The sequence below is a fragment of the Elephas maximus genome, chromosome 2, assembly GCF_024166365.1.
Source record: "Elephas maximus indicus isolate mEleMax1 chromosome 2, mEleMax1 primary haplotype, whole genome shotgun sequence".
In the NCBI taxonomy this organism is placed as follows: domain Eukaryota; kingdom Metazoa; phylum Chordata; class Mammalia; order Proboscidea; family Elephantidae; genus Elephas; species Elephas maximus.
Genome location: NC_064820.1, coordinates 128,153,791 through 128,176,991, shown reverse-complemented (window position 1 = coordinate 128,176,991; position 23,201 = coordinate 128,153,791). Strand labels below are relative to the sequence as shown.

The window sequence follows — 23,201 nt, the reverse complement described above, 5'->3', positions numbered from 1 at the left end:
AAGTTTATGAAAACACTGTGGCTTCCATCTTGGGTGTGCTCACTATTTCTCATATGACTTGCTCTGGGAGAACACGTGTAATGAGCAACTCTGTGGAGAGGTCCATGTAGCTTCCTGCCAACAGCCATGTGTGTCTGAAAGCAGAACCTCTATCTCCATTTAAGTCTTTAGGGACTATAGCCTTGACAAAGAGTTTGATCCAAAAACCAAAACCAAACCCACTGCTGTCGAGTCAATTCCAACTCATAGCGACCCTATAGGACAGAGTAGAACTGCCCCATAGAGTTTCCAAGGAGTGCCTGGTGGCTTTGAACTGCCGACCTCTTGGTTAGCAGTTGTAGCACTTAACCACTATGCCACTAGGGTTTCCAAAGAGTTTGATAGCAACCACAAAAGAGACCCTGAACTGCCCAGCTAAGCTATTCCTAGATTCCTGACTGCCAGAAACTCTGAGAGATCATAAAACTTTATTGTTCTAAGCTGCTAGGTTTGGGGATAGATTGTTATGCAACAACGCATAACTAATACTTGGTACAGCTCCCTCCTTTCTGGTAACTCTGCCCTGTAAATTCTAGCCACCTTGCTCTGTGTTCTCAACTCGGCCAGTCTTAGGAGTTCTGTCTAGATTTCCCCTCCCTGTACTGAAGCTTCAAAACTGCCTCTAGACACAAAACTGGGGAAATTATAGAGATGTCCTTATTTGTTTCCATTCTCTCATACATAGGGCACAGTTCTAGGCTGTTTGTTGTCCATGTCTGAAAACTGTTGTTTTATACATTTTCTCTGTTTTTCTAATTGGCTACGGTGACAGTTAAATCTGGTCCCTGTTACTCCATCAGGACCAGTATTAGTTTAAGTGTTGACCTTGATATAAATGTGAGTGCCACTGGGAGTTAATATCTTCATGCACCAAAGATCCTCGTGCTGGTGGAAGAACAGAATTTAAGATTAGTTTTAGACTCTGAGAGACTTCGTGCCAATGAGTGAAGGATTGAAGGCATCAAAGCCAACCTTCTACATAGAGAAGCCTGGGTTATAAAATGCAACACGTGAGCACCTTGTGTATAAAACAGTTGGTTCCACTTACTCTGATGCTTTGTCACTTACCTCCCCCTCTGTCCTTGCTCTGAGAGCACAAAAGCAGGATGCAGTTCCATGCTTGCTACCATCTGGTGACATATGTAGTGACCTGTCTTAAACAACATATTTTTCCCAGCTGCTCTTTTCTTTCCTCTAAGGTTGGTAATGCACACACGTCACACTCCTGCCTCTTCTCCTCTATTTAACCACACACAATTTACTCAGTGCCAAATCAGGCTAACTCTTTCTTTCGTATACTAACGTACATACACAAATTCACTTTAACCGATGCTCTTATTTGCACATCTATGTCTTTCCTAGTTAGGTTACAAAACTTCCCCACACATACATTTCACTTTTATGCTTGATCTATCTGTAAGACAGACAAATCTTGCTGATGGTGGTTGACCACCAGCCTAGCAAGCATTATAGCTCTGCATCAAGGAATTGAAATTGGAATAAAACACCACAAAGAAATCAATTTCCATCACCTTTTAAAGGATTTTTGGAGAATTGCCTCAGAATTTCCACATCTATTTGGTTTAGATCACTAATTGAAAAAAAAGATACATTAAAGAAGTCATTCCTACCTTTCAAAACAGTTTAGTAGGAGAAATAAGAAAGTATGTAAGTCATTACAACCCAAATGCTTTCTAATAGCCTTTGAAAATACACAGATAAGTGTAACAGGATTTCAAATGGGAGAAAGATTAGAGGTAGCTGGGGATTAAGCAAGCCTTTCTGTAACAATTAATATTTACGTGTACCATGAGGGATTGACAGAGATTAGGCATAGTATGAAAAAAATAAAAAGCTGGGGTGGAAATTTACACAGGCACCCTGTGCTTTTGAGTATTTTTAATTTAATTTTACAACTCATTTTGTTTTAGGAAATCACAAATATATTCTAATAAATACATCAATCTAATATGCACCCCTTTTGACAATTTTATTATTTTTTTGCTTTTATTAAGATATGTATGAGAAATGTTTTAAGATTCATATCCTAGCGGAGATGTTTCATTGAGACTAATTTCCATTTTAATAACTTCTTGTATTTAAAAACAAACTTTTGTTTTGCCTAGTTTTAAGTTGGTGTAATTGAGTACTATAGAAAAAAGTGTGTAGGTTCATAAGTAATCCAGATATTTCTTGAGTATCTGCAAACTCATACCCTGGTTACTCCAGTTTTAAAGATTTTTACAAGACAAAGTTTGGAGACAGAACACGCTAGACACGCACACCTAGAGGGTCTTCATATTTGTTTTTAAATTCTGGACTACTCAGAGAAAGTATTTTAGGACCCTGCTTATTCAAACAATGGCTTTCCTTTGAAATAAGATCTCCTGCTTCCCTTAAAGCCATAGTAGTCACCTTTGACACGAGCTACAGAAGGTAAAACAGCAAAGGATGTGGTGAACCAATCTCAGTGCTGGAAATTAAAAAAAAAAAAAACAAAAAAAAACTGATTTGTATTAACTCCCATTTCTAGGTGTCTGGCCTAGTCCAGAGGATGCAAACAGCAGGTTAGATCAATCATTCTTCTTTGAGTCCTACAGTAATGGTTTGATGCGGAGGAGGGAGAAACTGGAAAGGGGAGAAGGTTCCATGAAGAGCTGCAAAAAGGAAAACAAGAATATTTGTGGGTTGAATTACTCCATAAAGATAGACATTGCAAAAAAAAAAAAGTTCAAAAAAGCAAAACAGTCTCACCTGGTCTGAGATTTTTATAAAAAGATATTTGGTGTCCCTCACCTCAGCCCATTAGCAGTGTGTAAGAGTGTGTGTGTAAGCATGTATACGTGTGTGTGTGCGTGTGAGAGACAGAGAGACTGATGGCACTGATAAATGGAAAACCAGAAAGATAAGGTGGGATAAGGGGCTCTGGGACGTCAGGGTGTCTACTATCCTGGGAAGCTTTGAACAATGCTTCATGACGAATTACATTATCTCCGGGCTTAGAAAATACCGAGAAAAAGATGGGAAGACAAATTGAAGGCTTTGGTAAACGAGGCGCAGCTTTGTGCTCAAGTCTGCATTAGGTTTTGCTTTGTGCGATGCGCGGGAGGGGCAGAACTGGACAAAAGGAGGAGCCCGAGGAAGGAGGTGGGGTGGGGAGGGGGAGGCACTTCTACCTGCACACACCTCCGCTGGGAGGTAGGGATGCAAATCAGGTCTCCCAGAGTGGACGATCAGGAGTCAGGTGAGGGAATTTGGGTCCCCACCTCCCCAATCCGGAGTGTGAGCACGTGTGCGGTGTTCTGGGACCTTTGTCCCGCAAAGACACGTCTGGCGGGCAACCCTTGGTCCCTTTTTCTTGTCGTCGGGTCTCCTTGATTCTTTTCTCCTCCACGCCCCACCTCGAGAGTGTCGAATCCCCCTCCACCCCCAACACACACACACCAATTCCCTCCAGCGTTGCGGCGGTAAGAGCCTTCAGCACTGCGATACTGATGAGTGTTCGGAGCCTTGCACCCCCAGTTGCTGAAAGCCGCACCAGCCTCCGGCGGCTCAGCGCCGGTGCGGGCGGCGAGCTTCGGCTCGGACACTACTGCGCTCCTGCCCCCGCCGGGCTGTCCTTCGCCTGTCCCGAGGCAACACTGCCCGCCCTGCGCTTTCCGGCCCTTTGCTGACTGCAGGTCTGTCCTGTGGGGCTTCGGCTCTCGCCCGCTCGGCCTTCGAAATTCCTGCAACGTCCAAACCACCGAAAATAGACTCATCACCTAATTCGCCAGGGAACCCCAGAGCACGGCGGGCCCCGGCGCTGCCTCCTCCGGCTCCTTCCTCCACCCCACCCCCGTCAGTGCTCCGGCGGCCTCGGGCCCACACCGAGAGGGAGTCTCTCCCCCACCTCTCCCCCCCCGCGGCAGACAAAGGGCCTGGGCAAACTCGCCGCCCGGCCTCCTTGCACTCCGGGGAGGCGGCGGCGCCCACGGTCGATCGCGTAGGAGGCGCGCGCGGGGCAAGAAGCCGTGGCCGCGGGAGCGCGGCATGGGGAAGAGCCGCGAGATGCGCCTGACCCACATCTGCTGCTGCTGCCTCTTTTACCAGCTGGGCTTCTTGTGGAATGGGATTGTTTCAGGTAAGTTCTTCCGTTACTTTACGGCTTGCTTCCCAACTTCCCCCACCAGAGCAGAGTCGGAGAACGCACTGGGAGGCAGGGCTGGTGCAGCCCTTGCGCGGGGAGCGGGGCTCAGTGGGTAGCAATAAAAATGAGCGGGATGGTGTGCATGATCGGGTGACGCTAGTGATCCAAGCGCACTTCTCTCGGCCTCGTTTTAACCATCTGTGAAATGGTTAGTTTTCCCCTAATCAGAGTAGTAATATCTGCAAAGGTACATTTACAACACCTGGAGGAAAATTGGGAGGTACGTAAATAGATAGCGATGCTTTGCTCTGGCATATGCTTAAGAAAATCACTTAATTGTGCTGGGGTCTTTGCACCGATCTTCCTTTCAGTAATTAAGTGCTGTCACCAAATTTTGCTCTGCCCTTTCTCCCCCCCTCCCCCGCAAAGAATCAGAATTTTATTCTGAAAATACGGGGGTCCATAATCTGATCGCAAGCCCTCGGGAGTTGCAGGAGTTTCAGGGGCTGGACGGGTGGTCCCCACTGCATTAATGCGTAAGCCTTGTATTGGTGCGGAGCGTGAGTTTGGGAATGCTTGTGCTACTGGAACCGCGGCACTTCAAGTCCCGCTTTTCTCTCTGCCCCGCCCGCAGGGCTGCAGTTCGCCCCCGACCGCGAGGAGTGGGAGGTCGTGTTTCCTGCGCTCTGGCGCCGAGAGCCGGTGGACGCGGCTGGCGGCAGCGGGGGCAGCGCAGACCCGGGTTGGGTGCGAGGAGTTGGGGGCGGCGGGGGCGCCCGGGCGCAGGCGGTCGGCAGCTCTCGCGAGGTGCGCTCCGTGGCCCCGGCGCAGCTTGAGGAGCCCTTGGAGGGCCAGCCTGAGCCCCAGCCCCGGCCACCTCCGCCGCCGGAGGGCGAGGAGGACGAGGAGCTGGACTCGCAGGAGCTGCCGCGTGGATCCAGCGGGGCTGCCGCCCTGTCCCCGGGCGCCCCGGCCTCGTGGCAGCCGCCGCCGCCCCCACAGCCGCCCCCGTCCCCGCCCCTGGCCCAGGCTGCCGAGCCGGATGGCGACGAGGTCCTGCTGCGTATCCCGGCCTTCTCCCGGGACTTGTACCTGCTGCTCCGGAGAGACGGCCGCTTCTTGGCGCCTCGCTTCGCCGTAGAACAGTGGCCGAGTCCAGGCCCCGGCCCCACGGGGGCAGCGGCGGCCCCGAGCCCTCCGGCGCCGCCAGACTCCTCCTGCTTCTACACCGGGACAGTACTGCGGCACCCCGGCTCACTGGCCTCTTTCAGCACCTGTGGAGGTGGCTTGGTAAGCGTCTTCTTTCCCCAGCTCTCAACCTCCCCCTGCCACTCATCGGGTTCCCCGCGTAGACCAGGCTGATTTGCATGCACCTCCTCCCGTTTCCACGTGCTCCCGCGGAACTTGGTTCTGGTCTGCACCACCCAGATGTCTGGAGTATTCGCCTATGATGGAACAGCTCCAGTGCAGTTAGTGAATGAGAAGGCTGATGGAATGGATAAATGGCCTATTCCTTCTACATGGCTGTATGGTTTTTTTGAATACTATTTGAAACTCTGCCTCTTTGTAACTTCTTTCCATTAGTTCTATTTCTTTCTGGTGTCCAGGGTTTTCCAAAATAAGCGCACCACGTGGTGGCTTTTGCTAGATTAGAAGACAGTCTGCTCATTGCTGAGTCTCTTCCCTGTTTGCCCTCCACCCCCAGTTCCTCATCTGTTATCTTTCAGTTTTTTCTTGTCCTACCTCGAGATTGTCAGAGCAGTTCTCCCGGGAATTACTTTCTGATAGCTATCTAGAATCTAAACACATCCAGGAGCATTCTGGACGCCTGTTCACTAAGCTGTAGTGAGAGGCAGGAGTAGGGAAGGAATAAGCTGAAAGACGGAGGCTGTTGACTAATGGATGACATTAGAATCCAGTCACTATCCAAAGAGTTATGGTTCTGTGATTTGATACATCTTTTCTAAGGTTTAAATTTTGGCAGTGGTTTCTTTTCTTTTTTTTTTTTTCCTCTCCACAAGGTAAGAGCCTTGCTGAGAAGCCTATTAGCACTGGAAAGTAAAATCCATTTACTCTGTGTAAATAATGTAGATTATCATTTAGTTTTTCTCTCTCTGCCTTGACCCAGACATTGGAACAATTGTCACCTCCCATTAGATGGCCTCTAGTTTTAGTTTATGGAAAAACCCACAAAATATTGAAAACAAAAAACAAAAACCCTGTGATTAGTGGCCTCATTTTGCTATTTGTAGTGAGCCATTGATGAAATCCAAAAGAACTTGTCTGAAGATAACCTTCTCTTGTGGGGAAAAATCCAATAGCAATAGGTAGGGGAGAATATCAGCACCATAAAGCCACCCGAAGCGATGGTATGGAAAAAGATGGTGAAAAAATCCAAACAAAATGAAACTGGAAATTTTTACCTCTGCCCTCCTAGGCCCCATAGTCAAATGATATCAATTGCTGAACTGGGCTATATCTTATCAGATGCTTGTAATGATGCATATTCTAATGTGGGCTTTTTTAAATCCATGAATAGAAAAAACTGGCATAGAATTACATGAAAAGCATTTAAAATTGTTTTCTGTGGAACTGATGTTTGAACACTTCACCCGGGAAAACATTTTGTGGGGATTTCATTGTCTACTAGCTTTTGGCTAGGGATTAAATAATTACATATAGAGTATTTCTGGTGTAGTAGAAGCAATAGGGGATAAAGCCTTTCACTGTGTTGAAATGTGGCGTTTGGTCAGATTTTCCAAATGAGCTGTGCCTTCTCTCCATATTTGAGGCGGCAAAGTTAGAATTGGGAGTAGGTTTTTCATCGTCTGAATAGGAGTTTGACATACCTCCCTGTTTATCATGTTGGACTTACACTTACTTTTTCTATTAGCCACATATGTATGTGTTCTCAGCTGGGAAGCCTTTGTTATTGCGGAAAACTGACGTTGCCAGCAATACAGTATAGCAGTCAGGCTTTGAGTAAAAAGTTAGGCAGATAGCCAGGAAGGGTGAGTTGTTACTCCAGAACTTGTTACTGCCAATCCTTTTCCCTTATGAGCTGGTGAATTAGGAAGGAGAGAGCATAATTTGTTATCTGAGCTTTGGCATTGGCTTGTTGCCTTGTGATGGACAAGTTCTTACTTCTCTGAGCTTCAGTTTTCATAAACAAAAGAATCTGATTGCTCAATTAAAAAGGGATGCTATAATTAAGATTCTGTCAAAGGGTAAGTGTCTTCTAGGTACTGTGCTAGGGGATGAGGATGTTTCCCACATTTTAGAAGGTCAGATATTAGAAGGACATCATATGCAAATAGATCCCTGAGTGGTGCAGTTTGTGCTTATCTGCTAACTTAGAAGTTGGCAGTTCTAACCCACCCAGCAGCGCTGGGACACAAAGATTACAGCCAAGAAAACTTTATGGAGCAGCTCTACTCTGTAACACGTGGGGTTGCCCTGAGTTGGAGTTGATTTGAGGGCAGTGGGTTTGGTTTGGTTTTTTTATGACATAAGCAGCCATTAAACAATAACATATCAGCACAGTGAATCAAAATTAACAGTTGCTGTTGAGTCAGTTCAACTCACAGTGACCCCGTGTGTGTCAGAGTAATTGTATTCCATAGGGTTTTCAGTGGCTGATTTTTCAGAAGTAGGTCTCCAGGCCTTTCTTCTGACTTGCCTCTGGGTGGACTCAGACTTCCAACCTTTCAGTTAGCAGTCAAGCATAGTAACTGTTGGCACCTCCCGGGGATACCAAATCAAACATTGTGCCCAAGGTAGAATCTTTCAGGGGGGTTGGGGAAGGAGTCTCAAAGTAGAGGAAATTTCAGTGGATTTTGAAGGATAGGGAGATTTTCTCCAGGCAGTAAAAGGGCTGAAGAGTGTTTTAGGTAGAGGGAAGAGACTGAGTGGAAGTATGATAGTGCATAGCCTGCGAAGGGAATGGAAACAAAACAAAACAAAACTTTGACTAGGGCAAGGAAGGTGCTGTAGAGGAAACTGATCCTAAAAAGTCTGTTGGGATCATACTTCAAAAGCCTTGTCTGCTAGAGTGTGGACTTTTTCTGTCTAACTATAGATGTTCACCAACTACATTCCTGCTCCTGCATATTTCCAGAATTCTGGAAACCTGCGATTCTAAAGTGAGGAATCATGGTGTCTTTTTATATGGCAGTTAATTATTTGCAAATGCAACTGCTTTTATTTTGCAACCAATTTTTTCTTGTAAGTTGGTACAGGCTTTCTGATTGTCAGTTGCACAGAAAAGAGTAGACCTTCAGCATACCTTTCCTTCCTCTCTTTTCAGTATTTGGTTTTGTCTAGTGGTGCCTAAACTACTCAAAACCCTTTGGATGATTATATACCTGAAAGGGTCCAAAAGTCTTGATTGAGGGCAACAGATCATCAGCTATCCAGCATTGTTGGGTGATGGAAGTTGACATGATTGGCCAATTTGTGCTCCAGGAATCAATTTAAATTGTGTTGCGGAGGGAAAAGTCCTGGAATGGAAATTTTGGATACAGGGTCAGTGCTGCTTCTTCAAAGTGCTTAATCTTTCTGGATCTCCTTTTCCCTATTTTTAAAACGAACAAATTGTATTTGTATATCTAGCGGTTGATATATGGAGTATTTTTATTATTTCTGTTACCTCGCTGTTAGTCTCTAAAATTAATTATTTAACTTATTTGAGCCATATGTTAGACCTTATAGGCACATAAATGTCTTAATATTAATGAATTAAACATGTATTGAACAAGTCCTATGAGGGAGAGGCATTATGCAGTTACAGAGGCTACAAAGAGATGAGTAAGCCTTGATATGTTTCAAGGAACTCCCAACCTAGTTTGCCATCCACAGATGTAAACAGGGAAATAGAATAGGTTGAGATATGTGCACGTATAGGCGTGCCCCATGTGCTGTGATGGTACTGTCTTGTTCATCTCTTTTCATTTTCAGTACCTCGTAAGATATCCAGTTCTTGGTAGGCACTCAATAAAATATCACTGAATAAAATATAACACGTGAACTACTTTATTATGTTTTAAATGGTATTTTAAAAAAATACACAAAAGCAACAAATTAAATTCCATGAAAGTGCAAGTATTGTGTTTGCTCAAACTTAACTCAGTGATTATTTTTTAGAGCACACCTAAGCTCTCGGAGAAGGTGAACTAAAACCAGTCGCCTTCAAGTCAATTCTGACTCATAGCGACTCGATAGGACAGAGTAGAACTGCCTCACAGGGTTTCCAAGGAGCCGCTGGTGGACCAGAACTGCCGACCTTTTGGTTAGCAGCCATAGCTCTTAAGGTAAACTAGATCAGTGCGTATTTTGACTATGGTTCTCTTTAGACAGAATATTAAAATGGCTAGCAGTAATACTTAGATTGTCCAGGATGATAAAGAGTGACTGCTGAAACTATTACCACTTCATCTACTTAAATTTTATAAAACTGGCTGTCATCAGGTCAACCCAATTCATAGAAGCCCCATGTGTGTCAGAGTAGAACTGTGCTCATGAGGTTTTCAATGGATGACTTTTCAGAAATAGATCTCCAGGCTTTTCTTTCAATGTGCCTCTGGGTGGACTCGAATTTCTTTCCTGTTGGTTAGTGGGTAAGCGCATTAACTCTTTGCACCACCCAGGGACTCTGAGAGTTTTATACAGTAGCCATTTTGATTAACTTTTGATACAGGATCTAGAGCCCTGTATAAATTCATTGTTTGCAGTTTACTCCCTTATTTGAATCAAATTCTTACCTTTCCATACTAGAGACCCAGGTTCAATTCCAGGCCAGTGTACCTCATGTGAAGCCACCACTAGTGTGTCAGTGGAGGCTCGTGTATTGCTATGATGTTGAACAGATTTCAGCAAAACTTCCAGAATAAGACAGACTAGGAAGAAAGTCCTGGCAATCACTTCCAAAAATCAGCCAATGAAAACTCAATGGGTCACAATGGTCCTATCTGTAATCAATCTTGGGGATGGTACAGGACCAGGCTGCATTTTGTTCCCTTATGCATGGGGTCACCGTGAGTTGGGGCCTACTCGACAGCAGCTAACAACAACAACATTCAATTTTATGGCAAGTTTTGACCATTTAATAAATATTTTGAGCATCCACTTTGGGCAAGGCCCTGAATCCAGTACCAGTGTAGAAGCGGGAGGGTAGGGAGTTAAGGCAGGGATGGGGGAAAGGCAATACATAACAAAAAGAACTGGGTAGAAGGAGAACTGGCATTCAGATGAACAAAATTAAGATTGCAGATTGACCTCACACATCTACTGTCTTCTTTCAAAGCAAAATTTAGGAATGATAGAAAAAATACTCAGTATTATGAGAGATTGCCATCAGTACACCAGATATTTTGAGTATCTCCTGAAAAACCGAAAACAGTTTGGATTGGATTTATAGAAAACACAAAGACATTAGAAAACAGCTGTGAATGGTGGTAGCTGTGCCAGAGATGCTGCTGCCTGCTCAAGGAAAGGAAATGTAGAAGTAAGTAGAAGGAGACCATAGAGCGACAGTGTTATTGGCTGGGGAGTAAACACATTCTTTTTCTGACATCCACTTAATGCCAAGCAGCAGAAGCCAATTGTATATTCATAGGCAAGAGCTCTGGTGGCACAGTGGTTGAGAGCTACGGCGAACTATAGATGCTATCCAAAGGGTTGGCAGTTGGAATGCACCAGCTGCTACTTGGAAACCCTATGGAAAAGTTCTCATCTGTCCTAGAGGGTCACTGTGAGTCAGAATCAACTTGACGGCAGGGAGTTTGGTTTTGGAGGCAAGAGCAATGAGAGTAGAGGCAACACTCTCTCAGGCATGTTATTGATACCCAAGAGGAAGAAAGACTTCCCACTCCCAAAAGATGAGCTAATGGCCCTTTACCCAGGAGAAGATTCCACCAAATGACTGGAGAAAAGCTGGGTAAACTGAGAGCGGGTGAATAGGGAAACAAATAAAAAGCTGGTACCAAAGAATATCACACTTAAAAAGAAGATCAACCATATGAGAGCCTTCAAATTCTGATAAATTAATACATGAAAAAACAAAATTAAAAGAGTCGGTAGAAGAATGCTTTAACATAACTACAGTGCCCAGACGATTAAGAACAGATACTCATTCATGGGAAAAAAAAAAAATGAGTAAAAAAAAAAAAAGATTAGATACAGTAAGTCCTTGGGTTAAGAATGTCCTATTTGTGGACAACTCATCCTTACCCTTAATGTTATGTAAATTTGCCCTTACTTTGAAACTATCGAACCAACCCCTTCTCAGCAACAAAATCGTCATCACAATCACCTCCATTTGCTGCACTGCAGCTTCTAAATCACTGAAAAGCCTTGAAGTCTTTAAGTAAGGCTAAATAAGAACTGTATGCACCTGTGCCAACTTACCTGCAAATTTGACTTAAAAACAGACTTAGTAACCCCGGGACTGGCTGTACAATGTAACTGAGGTGATATGTTCCTTAGAATAAGAAACTCAACAGATGAGTTGATAAGCAAATTTGTGGCCTGGAAGGTTAAACCCAGAAATTATCGCAGAACATAGTACAAAGACAAATAGATGCTAAGTATGAAACAGAAGTTGTGAGCCGTGGATCATGAATGCAGATGGTCCAAAATTTCTCGATAGGAGTTTCAGAAAGAGAGAAGTGAGGATTAGAAATCATCAAAGAAACACAATAGAAACACTTTTTACCCAATGGAAGCTGAAATGGAAACTACTTGGTTAATGAAAGAAACTAATTAAAGGATAGAACTTTAAAAATACATGACAACGATCATTAGCCATTAGAGAAATGCAAATTAAAACTACGATGAGATTCCATCTCACACCAACAAGGCTGGCATTAATCCACAAAACACAAAATAATAAATGTTGGAGAGGCTGCGGAGAGATTGGAACTCTTATACACCGCTGGTGGGAATGTAAAATGGTACAACCACTTTGGAAATCTATCTGGCGGTATCTTAAACAGTTAGAAATAGAACTACCATACAACCCAGAAATCCCACTCCTCGGAATATACCCTAGAGATACAAGAGCCTTCACACAAACAGATATATGCACACCCATGTTTATTGCAGCTCTGTTTACAATAGCAAAAAGTTGGAAGCAACCAAGGTGTCCATCAACGGATGAATGGGTGAATAAATTGTGGTATATTCACACAATGGAATACTACGCATCGATAAAGAACACTGATGAATCTGTGAAACATTTCATAACATGGAGGAACCTGGAAGGCATTATGCTGAGTGAAATTAGTCAGAGGCAAAAGGACAAATATTGTATAAGACCACTATTATAAGATCTTGAGAAATAGTAAACCTGAGAAGAACACATACTTTTGTGGTTACCAGGGTGGGAGGGAGGGAGGGAGGGAGAGGGTTTTTTATTGAATAATCAGTAGATAAGAACTGCTTTAGGTGAAGGGAAATGGAAGGTCAGCTCAATTGGACTGGACCAAAAACAAAGAAGTTTCTGGGATAAAATGAATGCTGCAAAGGTCAGCGGAGCAGGGGCGGGGGTCTGGGGAACATGGTTTGCGGGGACTTCTAAGTCAAATGGCAAAATAATTCTATTATGAAAACATTCTGCATCCCACTTTGAAATGTGGCGTCTGGGGTCTTAAATGCTAACAAGCGGCCATCTAAGATGCATCAATTGGTCTCAACCCACCTGGATCAAAGGAAAATGAAGAACACCATGGCCACACGAGGACTAAGAGCCCATGAAACAGAAAGGGCCACATGAACCAGAGACCTACATCACCCTGAGACCAGAAGAACTAGTTGGTGCCCGGCCACAATCAATGACTGCCCTGACAGGGAGCACAGCGGAGGACCCCTGAGGGAGCAGGAGATCAGTGGGATGCAGACCCCAAATTCTCATAAAAAGACCAAACTTAATGGTCTGACTGAGACTAGAGGAATCCCGGCGGCCATGGTCCCCAGACCTTCTGTTGGCACAGGACAGGAACCATCCCGGAAGACAACTCATCAGACATGAAAGGGACTGGTCAGCGGGTGGGAGAGAGACGCTGATGAAGAGTGAGCTAATTATATCAGGTGGACACTTGAGATTGTGTTGGCAACTCTTGTCTGGAGGGGGGATGGGAGGATAGAGAGAGAGGGAAGCCGGCAAAATTGTCACGAAAGGAGAGACTGAAAGGGCTGACTCAAGAGGGGGAGAGCAAGTGGGAGTACGGAGTAAGATGTATGTAAACTTATATGTGACAGACTGATTGGATTTGTAAACGTTCACTTGAAGCTTAATAAAAGTTAAAGAAAAAAAAATACGTGACAATTCACCCTTAATATTTTGTTCTAAGTTAAATCACCAACATATGCATTCATCAGTCAGGATGTGGATGTGAGGACAAAAGCTTTCCTTTGAGTATGGATTAAATAAATGGAGTTCCAGGTTACCTTTCTTGGATGAGCCTTACTCAGCACTCATCAAAACTAATTTCCATTACAGGTTTCTGTATTTGGAATAAAAATTAAAAACAAACACAGAGCAATTTACGTGCAGAATCCAGTATTTTTAAGTATTTCACATCTTTTACAGTTGTCTTAAATAAAAACACAGCAATTTTAGCAACTTTCTCAAGTTTTCTCTGAATTTTCATAGAACCAAATATGTCTTTTGCACTCATATTTCACTGGCTGTAATATTTAGTGCTTGGTTAAATTATGTAATGACAAATGTACCTACATGCATTCAAACAACTATAACTGACCCTCAGTAAACATACAGGCCAACAATAATAGTGTACAACAAGACTAGGGAAGAGTTTACTAGCTGTGAGCATTTGGCATTCTGCATGCCTCAGTGATCTCATATCGTCCAGGTGGTGTGTACAGTGCTTTTTAACTCAGTGGCTCAGGTTGAATTGGTTGATATAACCAGTGTTGGTCAGGTGGAGTTTTTTTTTTTTTTGTATCACAGTAAAATTTATCAGAGATAAAGGAAGATACAAACCTTCAGATTGAAAGAGATCACCAAACTAAAAGGGGTATTTATTCAAATCCCATTGAATTAAAGTGTTCCTGTTATGTTGAGACCCAAAATTAGACACATTGTGGCAGAAGATTAGAAAGTCAAGGATAAAGAGGAAAAATCCTACAAACTTAATAAAGGAGAGATTATTAATAACAATAATCTAACATTAAAGATTGAATCAGTAATACTGGAAGCCAGAGACTCATGGGTTGATATCTTCAGAGTTCTGAGGAAAAGTGATTTTGAATCCAGAGTTATATACTCAGCCAAACTACCTGTTGTAGTTGAGGGCAAAATAAAATTAAAAATTTTCAAAATTACAAGGACTCAAACTTTACCAATAGAACCTTCAAAAGGTATGCAGTGAAAAGTCTTCCTCCAGTACTTGTCCCTCAGTTATTACTTAGAGTTCCTTCCTAGAGGTAACCAGGCTTATCAGTTTCTAGTGTATGAAGTAGGGGTAGTTTATACATAAACAAAAATACGTATATGTAAATTTACAGCTCTTTTTTAAACCTGCATTGTTTATACTCACATGTATGCATCCATACGAAATTGTCACAGGAGTACGTAAAGTGATTCCCCTTTCTTTTCTGGCAGCTCCATTTTATCTTATTGTGAGTGTGTGCTAAAAGCTTTTTAACCAATTTGGTGTTAATGGACATCTGATTAATTCCAATATTTTCCTATTATAAAGAATGCTAAATATATAGACCTTGGTGATGGACCATTGTCCTATGTCATGTATATATGTGTCAAAGGGCATGTGCATTGATAATTTTAGGAGATATTGCCTGATACACTCCTGAGAGATGGTGCCACTTTGGATTCTCAGGCCTGCAGAGTATGAGAGAGCATCTTTCCCCTATGTTGTAGCTAATATATGTATCATTAAAATGTTTGATCTTTGTGAAATCTAATAGATAAAGGCTAACTTAGAGTTTTAATTTACTTTATTTTTGTGTATTACTAGTAAGGTCGAGTATCATTATGAGTTTTTTAAAGTCATTCTTATTTCCTTTCCTGTAAACTTTCCTGTTCATATCCTTTACTTGTTTTTCTATTATGTTTTTGGTCTTTTTCATTCTACTTCTAGAGCTCTTCTTAAAAAGACGCACATTGATTACAAAATAATACCTGCTGAGTATGGAAAGGAGCCCTGGTGGCACAGTGGTTAAGTGTTCCTATGCTAACCAAAAAGTCAGCAGTTGGAATCCACCACCTGTTCCTTGGAAACCCTATGGGGCAGTTCTCCTCTGTCCTGAGGAAGGCTGTGAGTTGGAATCGACTTGACTGCATCGAGTTTGGTTTGGCTTTGGAGTATGGAAAGTTTAGAAGATACATAAGTAATCTCCATCAAGAGATGACTGGTTAATTTTTAGGGTTTATAGCTATGAGTCAGAATCGACTTGATGGCACTGGGGTTGGGATACAGAAATAAAGATATCAAATAAACATTAAAAAAATTCTCAAATGTATTGGTAAGGAAAAGAAAATTTTCTCAAATATGATTTTTGGTTTACCATACTGGCACAACGTATGCAGATTGGTAATGTCCAGTGTACATGCCTGAGGGAAGACAGCCTACTCATTATACACTGGTTGAGCTTTGTATGCAGGCCACTTGGCAATAGCTATTAAAATTTTAAATGTGCTTTACCCTTCCTTCCTATCATCAGTTTCCCTTTCATTAAATTCCTACTTTAGAGAATTAATCATATATGTGCAACAGATCTATGTATAAACCTGTTTGTTGCAGCATTGTTTTCAAGAGCAAAACGCTCTAAATGTTCATCGGTAGTGGACTAGCTAAAAAGCCCTGGTGGCGAGATGCTTCCACTGCTAACCTAAAGGTCAGCAGTTGGAACCCACCCTCTGGTTCCATGGAAGAAAAGACCTGGCAACCTGGTCCCATAAAGATTGTGGTTGTTGTTGTGTGCCATTAGTAAACTTTGACTCAGCAACCCTATAGGACAGGGTAGAAATACCCCATAGGGTTTCCAAGGCTGTAATCTTTACAGAAGCAGATTGCCACATCTTTCTACTGCAAAGCAGCTGGTGGGTTCAAACCTGCTGACCTTTTGGTTGGCAGCTCAACTCTTAACCAGGGTGCCACCAGGGCTCCTTCATAAAGATTAAAACAAATAAAATAAACCAAACCTGTTGCCATCAAGTCGATTCTGACTCATAGTGAGCCCAAAGGACACAGTAGAATTCCCCCATAGAGTTTCTAAGGAGCAGCTGGTAGATTAGAACTGCTGACCATTTGGTTAGCAGCCAACCACTGAACCACTGCACCACCAGGGTTCCTTGTAAAGACTACTGCCCGTGGGGCAGTTCTACTGTGTCACATGGGGTTACTATGAATCAGAATTGACCCAACAACAATAGTAGACTAGCTACATCTGTACTGTGCTGAATGCTGAAAGGATAAAAGAATAAAAGAAACAGTTCTTTATTCAAGGTGTTCACAGTCTTGAAGGAATTACTACTTTGCCTCAGCATTATGCCCTCCCTGTGTTTATCGGTTCTTTGATTTAGTAAGTACTCAATGTCTTGTTATTGGCTGAATAACATGTCTTTAAGTGCACATCTCTTTAAGGCATCCTCTGGTTTTAAAGTTTAAAATTTAGAATGGCATGGGTGATTATGGTAGTGATGACACTGACATGTGGGAGAAATTTCTGTATTTAGAGTGGTGCAGTGTGCAGATAGCCCATTCTTGTTTAAAACAACAATATAGTGACTTCTAATAAACAGAATCATTATGCTAATGGGGTAAGTTATGTTGTACATTAACAGTTTAATAAACTCTTTAGTCATGAATTAATCTATCTGTTGCTAAAGAGAATTCAGACATGGACCAAATTTGGGGGAAGAATTTTTATTTATTTAATAGTAAATAATTTATTGATTTAAGGTTTAAAGTTTAACTGAATCGTAAATGTAGGATACTTTTTAAAGCAGAAAACAGCTTTAGGAGTCTGAAAATATTTTTTATGCAACACTATAACAGCACATTTTTGTTGAAGTCATGCACAATTTAATGTTTCCATTTAATTGCAATTTCATATTTTACCCCGGATAGTTTTATGGCATTGTATTTGCAAAAGAGAGGACAATCAGAGAAGTTCCAGGTTCCTTATAGAGAGGAAGTGTGGCAAATTAGGGCAGTAATGCTGATATGTTTTGAGACAAGGGGAGAGTCAGTAGTCCCTATTGGATTATGATTTGCGGGGGGTTCCTGAAAGGACGTTTTAAGATATTCCTCAGCCAAGTGAGGACCATAATTTGATGCAGAGTGCATTTAGGGTGCAGCTATAGTGACTACATCATCTTGCCTCCATCTCATCTTTATTCTAATGCCAAGCCCTAGACTAAGTGAGAAAATGGGAGCTCAGCCATTTCAATGCTACCCAGATATTTTTGCAGAATTATTACATGGTGGTGTTGGGAAGGACCTTGGGGATTAGACAGTTCAGTCCTTGCCTTTTCCAGCAAGGCAGACTTGATTTCATATCATAATTACTGTGTGTATATCTGTAATAAGTTATTAACTGTTAAGGTCTTAACTCAGATGATCAGGGAATGGAGCTAATAAACCCAGGCCAACTTTGGCATTATTAAACAGTTTCTGCTGTCCCGTTGCTTTCCATTTAAGAATAAGGTCTAAGCACATTTTTTTTTTCTTTTTTTTGCTTTCACAAGCATATTCAAAATAGAAACATGAAGGTGTTTTGCTCCATTTTTTTTTTTTTTTTCTTCATTCCCCTTACTACTGCCTGGCTTCACATAAGATAAAAATGACCACTTTGAACAGTGATCCTACGTCATCGTTATCGGCTCTTGACCCTGTTTCTTGGTGCCCTGTATCTTAAAACGGGGTGTGCAGACTTCTGTATCAAAATCATGGGTGTTGGGGAGTGAAAGTGGGCAAGAAGTAGTAGAGGATACTCTCTTAAAAATTAGATTTCCGGGTTGAACATCAAACCCAATAAATGTACTTGAAAAGAACCTAAAGTAATTCTTACACAGGCTAAAATTTGAGGACAGCCATTCTAGCAGCTCAGAAAACTCTAGAGCTCAGAATCCTTAATAACTGGATTTGTATCCACCAAACTTCATGCCCCAGGGGTCTTGTGTAAGTTTTGATCCTTGCATCCTCTTCTTTAGCTTACAGCCTGGTAGAGATCACTGCTTCCTGTCCTAGCCTTCTATACCACACCAGGACCCTTTCAGATGCTACTGAGCTACTAGAGAAGATTTTATGGATTTCAAATTATTAACCAATGTGAACTAATTGGGAGGTAATATTATAGTGGGAACTTAATGCCAGTGTGAATGCTTTGCTTCTTTTTAGATGATGCAAAGGTAAATAAAAGTTGATATCTGCTCCTCATTCTAGGATTTGGAAGTAAATAGGATTAAATTATTTCAAACCAGCATCAAGTTTTATAAATAAAACATTAGGAGATTACAACTGCTGTTTTACAATAGTTAGTAATAAGAGAAAATTTATCAAAAATAAAGGAAGAAATAAACCTTTATATTTGAAATAGACCTCCCATGCGAGGAAGTGTACATGTAGATAAATGAAGACCCAGGTATATTGAGGAGGAATTTTAGAAAATCAGTGATAAAGAGGAAATTGTAACCACTTCCTGAGTGATTGTCTATGCTGGAATGGCCTTACAGGTGATCAGGTTAAGACGATCTTGTAAATGCAAAAGAATTAAAAGGTAAGCAACTAAATGACACAAATAACAAGTCTTACTCATTCACATTCTAAGTGTTTGGATGGCAAGAGTCCTGCTCCTTGGAGTGAGTAGTTAAAAACCCTTAACGTGCTAAGAGGAGTGGATTAAAAAAAAAAAAAAAAAAAACCCCTTGCCAAGTCAATGCCACCTCATAGTAACCCTATAGGACAGAGTAGAAGTGCCCCGTACGATTTCCGAGGAGCAGCTGGTGGATTTGAACTGCCGACCTTTTAGTTAGCAGCTGTAGCTCTTAACCACTGTGCCACCAGGGTTTCCAAGAGGAGCGAATGGACAGGTTAATTGCATCAGCTAATGAGATTAGTGCCATTGGACTATATCTATGATAATTTGGATTTGAATGTATGTAATAGCAACTAAAATGTGATAGGTACATTTCCATTATCAAATTATTAACTACCAACAAATACTTTATCCTGCTGAATTCATAGATAGGCAGTTAAGTTATTGACAGAGGAACTTATGTGTCATTAACATATGTAAGGTTTTTGTGTGGGCCACTCTTGTTGTGTCCTTGCAGATAAAGTAAATAGAACTTCAAATTTATAATACAGTAAAATAGGAAATCTAAGTAATTCATTATAGAAATAACAATCATGTATAAATATAATTAGCAAAATAAGTCTGAGTCATTTTTTGTGGCAATAACTCTCTTTTTATAAATTTAATTATTGGGTGCCCCGTGTTGTCTGTTCCTTTGGATAATTCCTATATCTCTATACATCTCCAATTAGGATGTTAGTTCAGAATAACTGGTGCTATTTAGTAATGTTTTAAAAAAGATTGATAGCTTAAGATGAAAGTTTCTACATAAGATATTTCCAAGTAGTACCTAGTTATTTTTGATTAGTGAGATGCATTCATGAATATATCAAGCTAAGTTTTCTAAAGTTAATCTTTACTCAAAATAGTAAAAATTAAAAAGGATCTCCTGAAGACTTTTTTCTAACTTTTTTTTAGATACAATTTACATATGCATTCGTGTTAAGTATATACAATTCATTGGTTTTTAGTACATATAAAGAGTTCTCCAACCCTCACCACAACCCAATTTTGGAATACCCCAAAGGGATCCCTTGTATCCATTTGCAGTCACTCCAGTTGCCGTTGAGTTTGTTCTGACTCAGGGTGACCACATATGTTACCGAGTAGAACTACTCCATCAGGTTTTCTTGGCTGCAGTTTTTATGGAAGCAGATGGCCAGACCTTTCTTCTGTGGTACTGCTGGCTAGGTTCAACTGCCATCCTTTAGGTTAGTTGAGTGCAAATTGTTTGCACCACACAAAGACCTACTCCCAGCCCCGGGCAACCACTAATCAATCAACTTTCTGTCTCTGTAAATTTCCTTTATATTTCATATAAATGGAATCACATAAAATATGGTCTTTGGGTCCGGCTTCTTAGCAAAATGTTTTTGAGGTTCATCAATGTGGTAGGATGTATCAGTAGTTCATTTTTCTTGCTGAACAGTATTTCATTTTCTGGATATGCCACGTTTTGTTTATCCATTCATCAATTGATGGGCATTTGAATTGTTTCCACTTTTTGATTATCATGAATAATGCTGTTATGAATATTTGTGTACAAGTCTTTGTGTAAATATATTTTCATTCCACTTGAGTAGATACCTAGAGGTGGAATATGTTCAACAATTTAAGAAACTGTCAAAGTGGCTGCACCATTTTGTATCTCCAGCAGCAGTGTATGAGGATTCCAGTTCCTCTACATCCTCAGTGACAGTTGTTATTGTCTGTCTTTCTTATTATTTTTGTGGGTTTGTAATGGTATCTCATTGTGGCTTTAGTTTGCATTTCTCTAGTGAGTAGTTACGAAGAGGATTTTTTCATGTACCATCTTGTTGTAGTGAAAAAAACATGAAGTTTAGTAAAACAAAAAGTTTTACTCTGCATGTATTCAAAAAGGCAAGAGTGGGAAGTGGACAAGCATGCTGTTAGAGCCACGTCTGCCCAAGTCTAAAGAAACTACAGAATAGACAGAAGTGGGAAACGGACAAGCTAGATGCAACAGCCATGTCTGCCCAAGTCCAAGGAACGTTGCAGAGTCATCAGTATATGTTAACATTATAAAATGGGTAGAATCATTGATTGTAAGGATGGCGCAGGACCGGGCAGTGTTTCATTCTGTTGTGCATAGGGTCGCTATGAGTTAGAACCGACTCGACAGCACCTAACAACAACAACACAACAGAATCATTGAAAGCTTCACTTTTTCACAGATTGGCTAGAAACTGTGATCTTACATTTTGAATCATTTTTCTTAACAATCACTGATTGGTACAGGTTTCAGTAAGGACAGTCGGGAGGATAGTCACTGGTCCAACAAATTTTCCATTCACTAAATGCTAATAGAAATAGGTAAGAGTGGAAAGTCTTTTGTGTTCTGGTTGAATGGCTTTATGTGAAATTGTTACCGGAAATAAGGTTCTTGCCTCTCACTGGTCAAGAATGAGCAGGTAAGACAGGTAGTTTTCCACACAAGCAAAGCTTTATTGAAGAGGTTTGCAAGTGGAGACGAGAAGGGCCTAGAGCAATGCAAACCTACTCCCCCCCCCCCACCCCCAGAAAACAAAAGACAGGCCTGCGTTTTTAAAGTTCTTGGGCGGGGAAAATATTCGTTTATTCATAGGCATAGGCAGGGATATGTTAACTAAGGTGTGAGTGCGGCAGCTTTCCAAGATGGCTCCTGTCCCAGAGGCCTCTGGGATTCATAGCAAGACTTATTATGGGGTGTTGCACCTGCACAGTCTCTTGCTCCTTGGGTTTGATTCCTCAGCTGGGGCTGTAGCCCCTCACTGCCCTGGTGGAAGGTCACGCAGTGATGACAGGTGGATGTTCTGTGCATGTCCTTGGGCCTGGTTTTCTCCAGCTGCTTCTGAAAGGCAACTTTAAAGAAGTTTATGGGCTATTTTTAGATACCCTGCCCCATTGTTCTGGGGAATGACTTTGTTTCTGCGCCCTGGCCCATTTCTTGTTACTTTGTTTGCAGATTTGGGCACCCCTCTGTTTTCTGTCTTAATAAGTCCCTAGGTTCAACACCCAACCCCCTATTACCTACCTGATAAAAAAAATAGTGTAGTCTGTTTCTCTATTACTTGTTTCTCCCCTAACCACACCAGCCTCTTTGCTATTTCTCAAACACCCTCCGATCTTAGGGCCTTTGCTCCCTGTCTTAAAAAGTTCCCTAAAAGATATCTTCTAAGATTATCTTAGTTATTGTCTTTGTACCTCAGGGCCCAGTTGATGTGTCTTTGTGAGTCCTTGTGAGCCCAGCTCCAGCTGGTACACATTCTCAATGCTCAAGGACAGAGAATAATGATTCCAATATTATTTTCTAAATCAATCTTCTTTGAAGAATTGTCTATTCATATTGTTTGCCCATTTTTAAAATTAGGTTTTTTGGTTTTGGTTATTGTTTTAAGAGTTCTTTAGATACCCTGGATATAATTCTTTTATCAGATCTCTGATTTGCTAATGTTTTTTTTCCAGTCCATGGGTGTCTGTTCATTATTTTAATGGTATCTCTCTTTTCTTATTTTTTTAAATTTCAGTGATATACACCCAACAAAGTATACAGTAATTCATCAGTTTCTACATGTATAATTCAATGGCATTGATTATAGTCTTCAAGTTGTACAACCATTCTCAGTTTTTCCAAATTATCCCACCATTTAGTGATACCTTTTAAAGCCAATTAAAAAAAATTGATAAAATCTACTTAATCTTTTTCTTTTATTTTGAATACAGTGTACTTTGTGTTGTATCTAAGAACTCTTTGTTTAAACCAAGGTCATGAAAGCTTTCTCTTATGTTTTCTTCTGTAGTTTCAGTTTTTACATTTAGGTCTAAGATCCATTTAGTTTTTGTATATGGTGTGAGATAAGGGTCTAAATTAGTTTCTTTGCATGCGTATATCCAGTTGTCTCAGCATCATTTGTTGAAAAGACCATCCTTTCCCCCATGAAACGACATGATACTTTTGTCAAAAACTAATTGACCATATCTTGGGGAACATCTAGCTCAATTGGCATACAGTTTATAAAGAAAATGCTTTATATTCTACTTTGGTGAGTAGTGCCTGGGGTTGTAAAAGCCTGTGAGTGGCCATCTGGGATACTCCACTGGTCTCACTTCTTCTGGAGCAAGGAAGAATGAAGAAAACTAAAGGAAAGATTAGTCCAAAGGACTAAGGGACCACAACTACCACAGCCGCCACCAG

The 23,201-nt window shown here is 41.5% G+C and overlaps 1 protein-coding gene across 1 annotated transcript in view; it reads left to right on the top strand.

The window, feature by feature from the left end:
• The first annotated feature begins 4,071 nt into the window (after window positions 1–4,071).
• The window catches only part of ADAMTS19 (ADAM metallopeptidase with thrombospondin type 1 motif 19), a 307,911-nt gene continuing 288,781 nt past the window's right edge, over window positions 4,072–23,201 (top strand). The window contains exons 1-2 of the mRNA XM_049873149.1: window positions 4,072–4,162; window positions 4,803–5,458. Coding sequence (XP_049729106.1) covers window positions 4,072–4,162; window positions 4,803–5,458 — 747 coding nt within the window. The remainder of the gene's footprint in view (window positions 4,163–4,802; window positions 5,459–23,201) is intronic.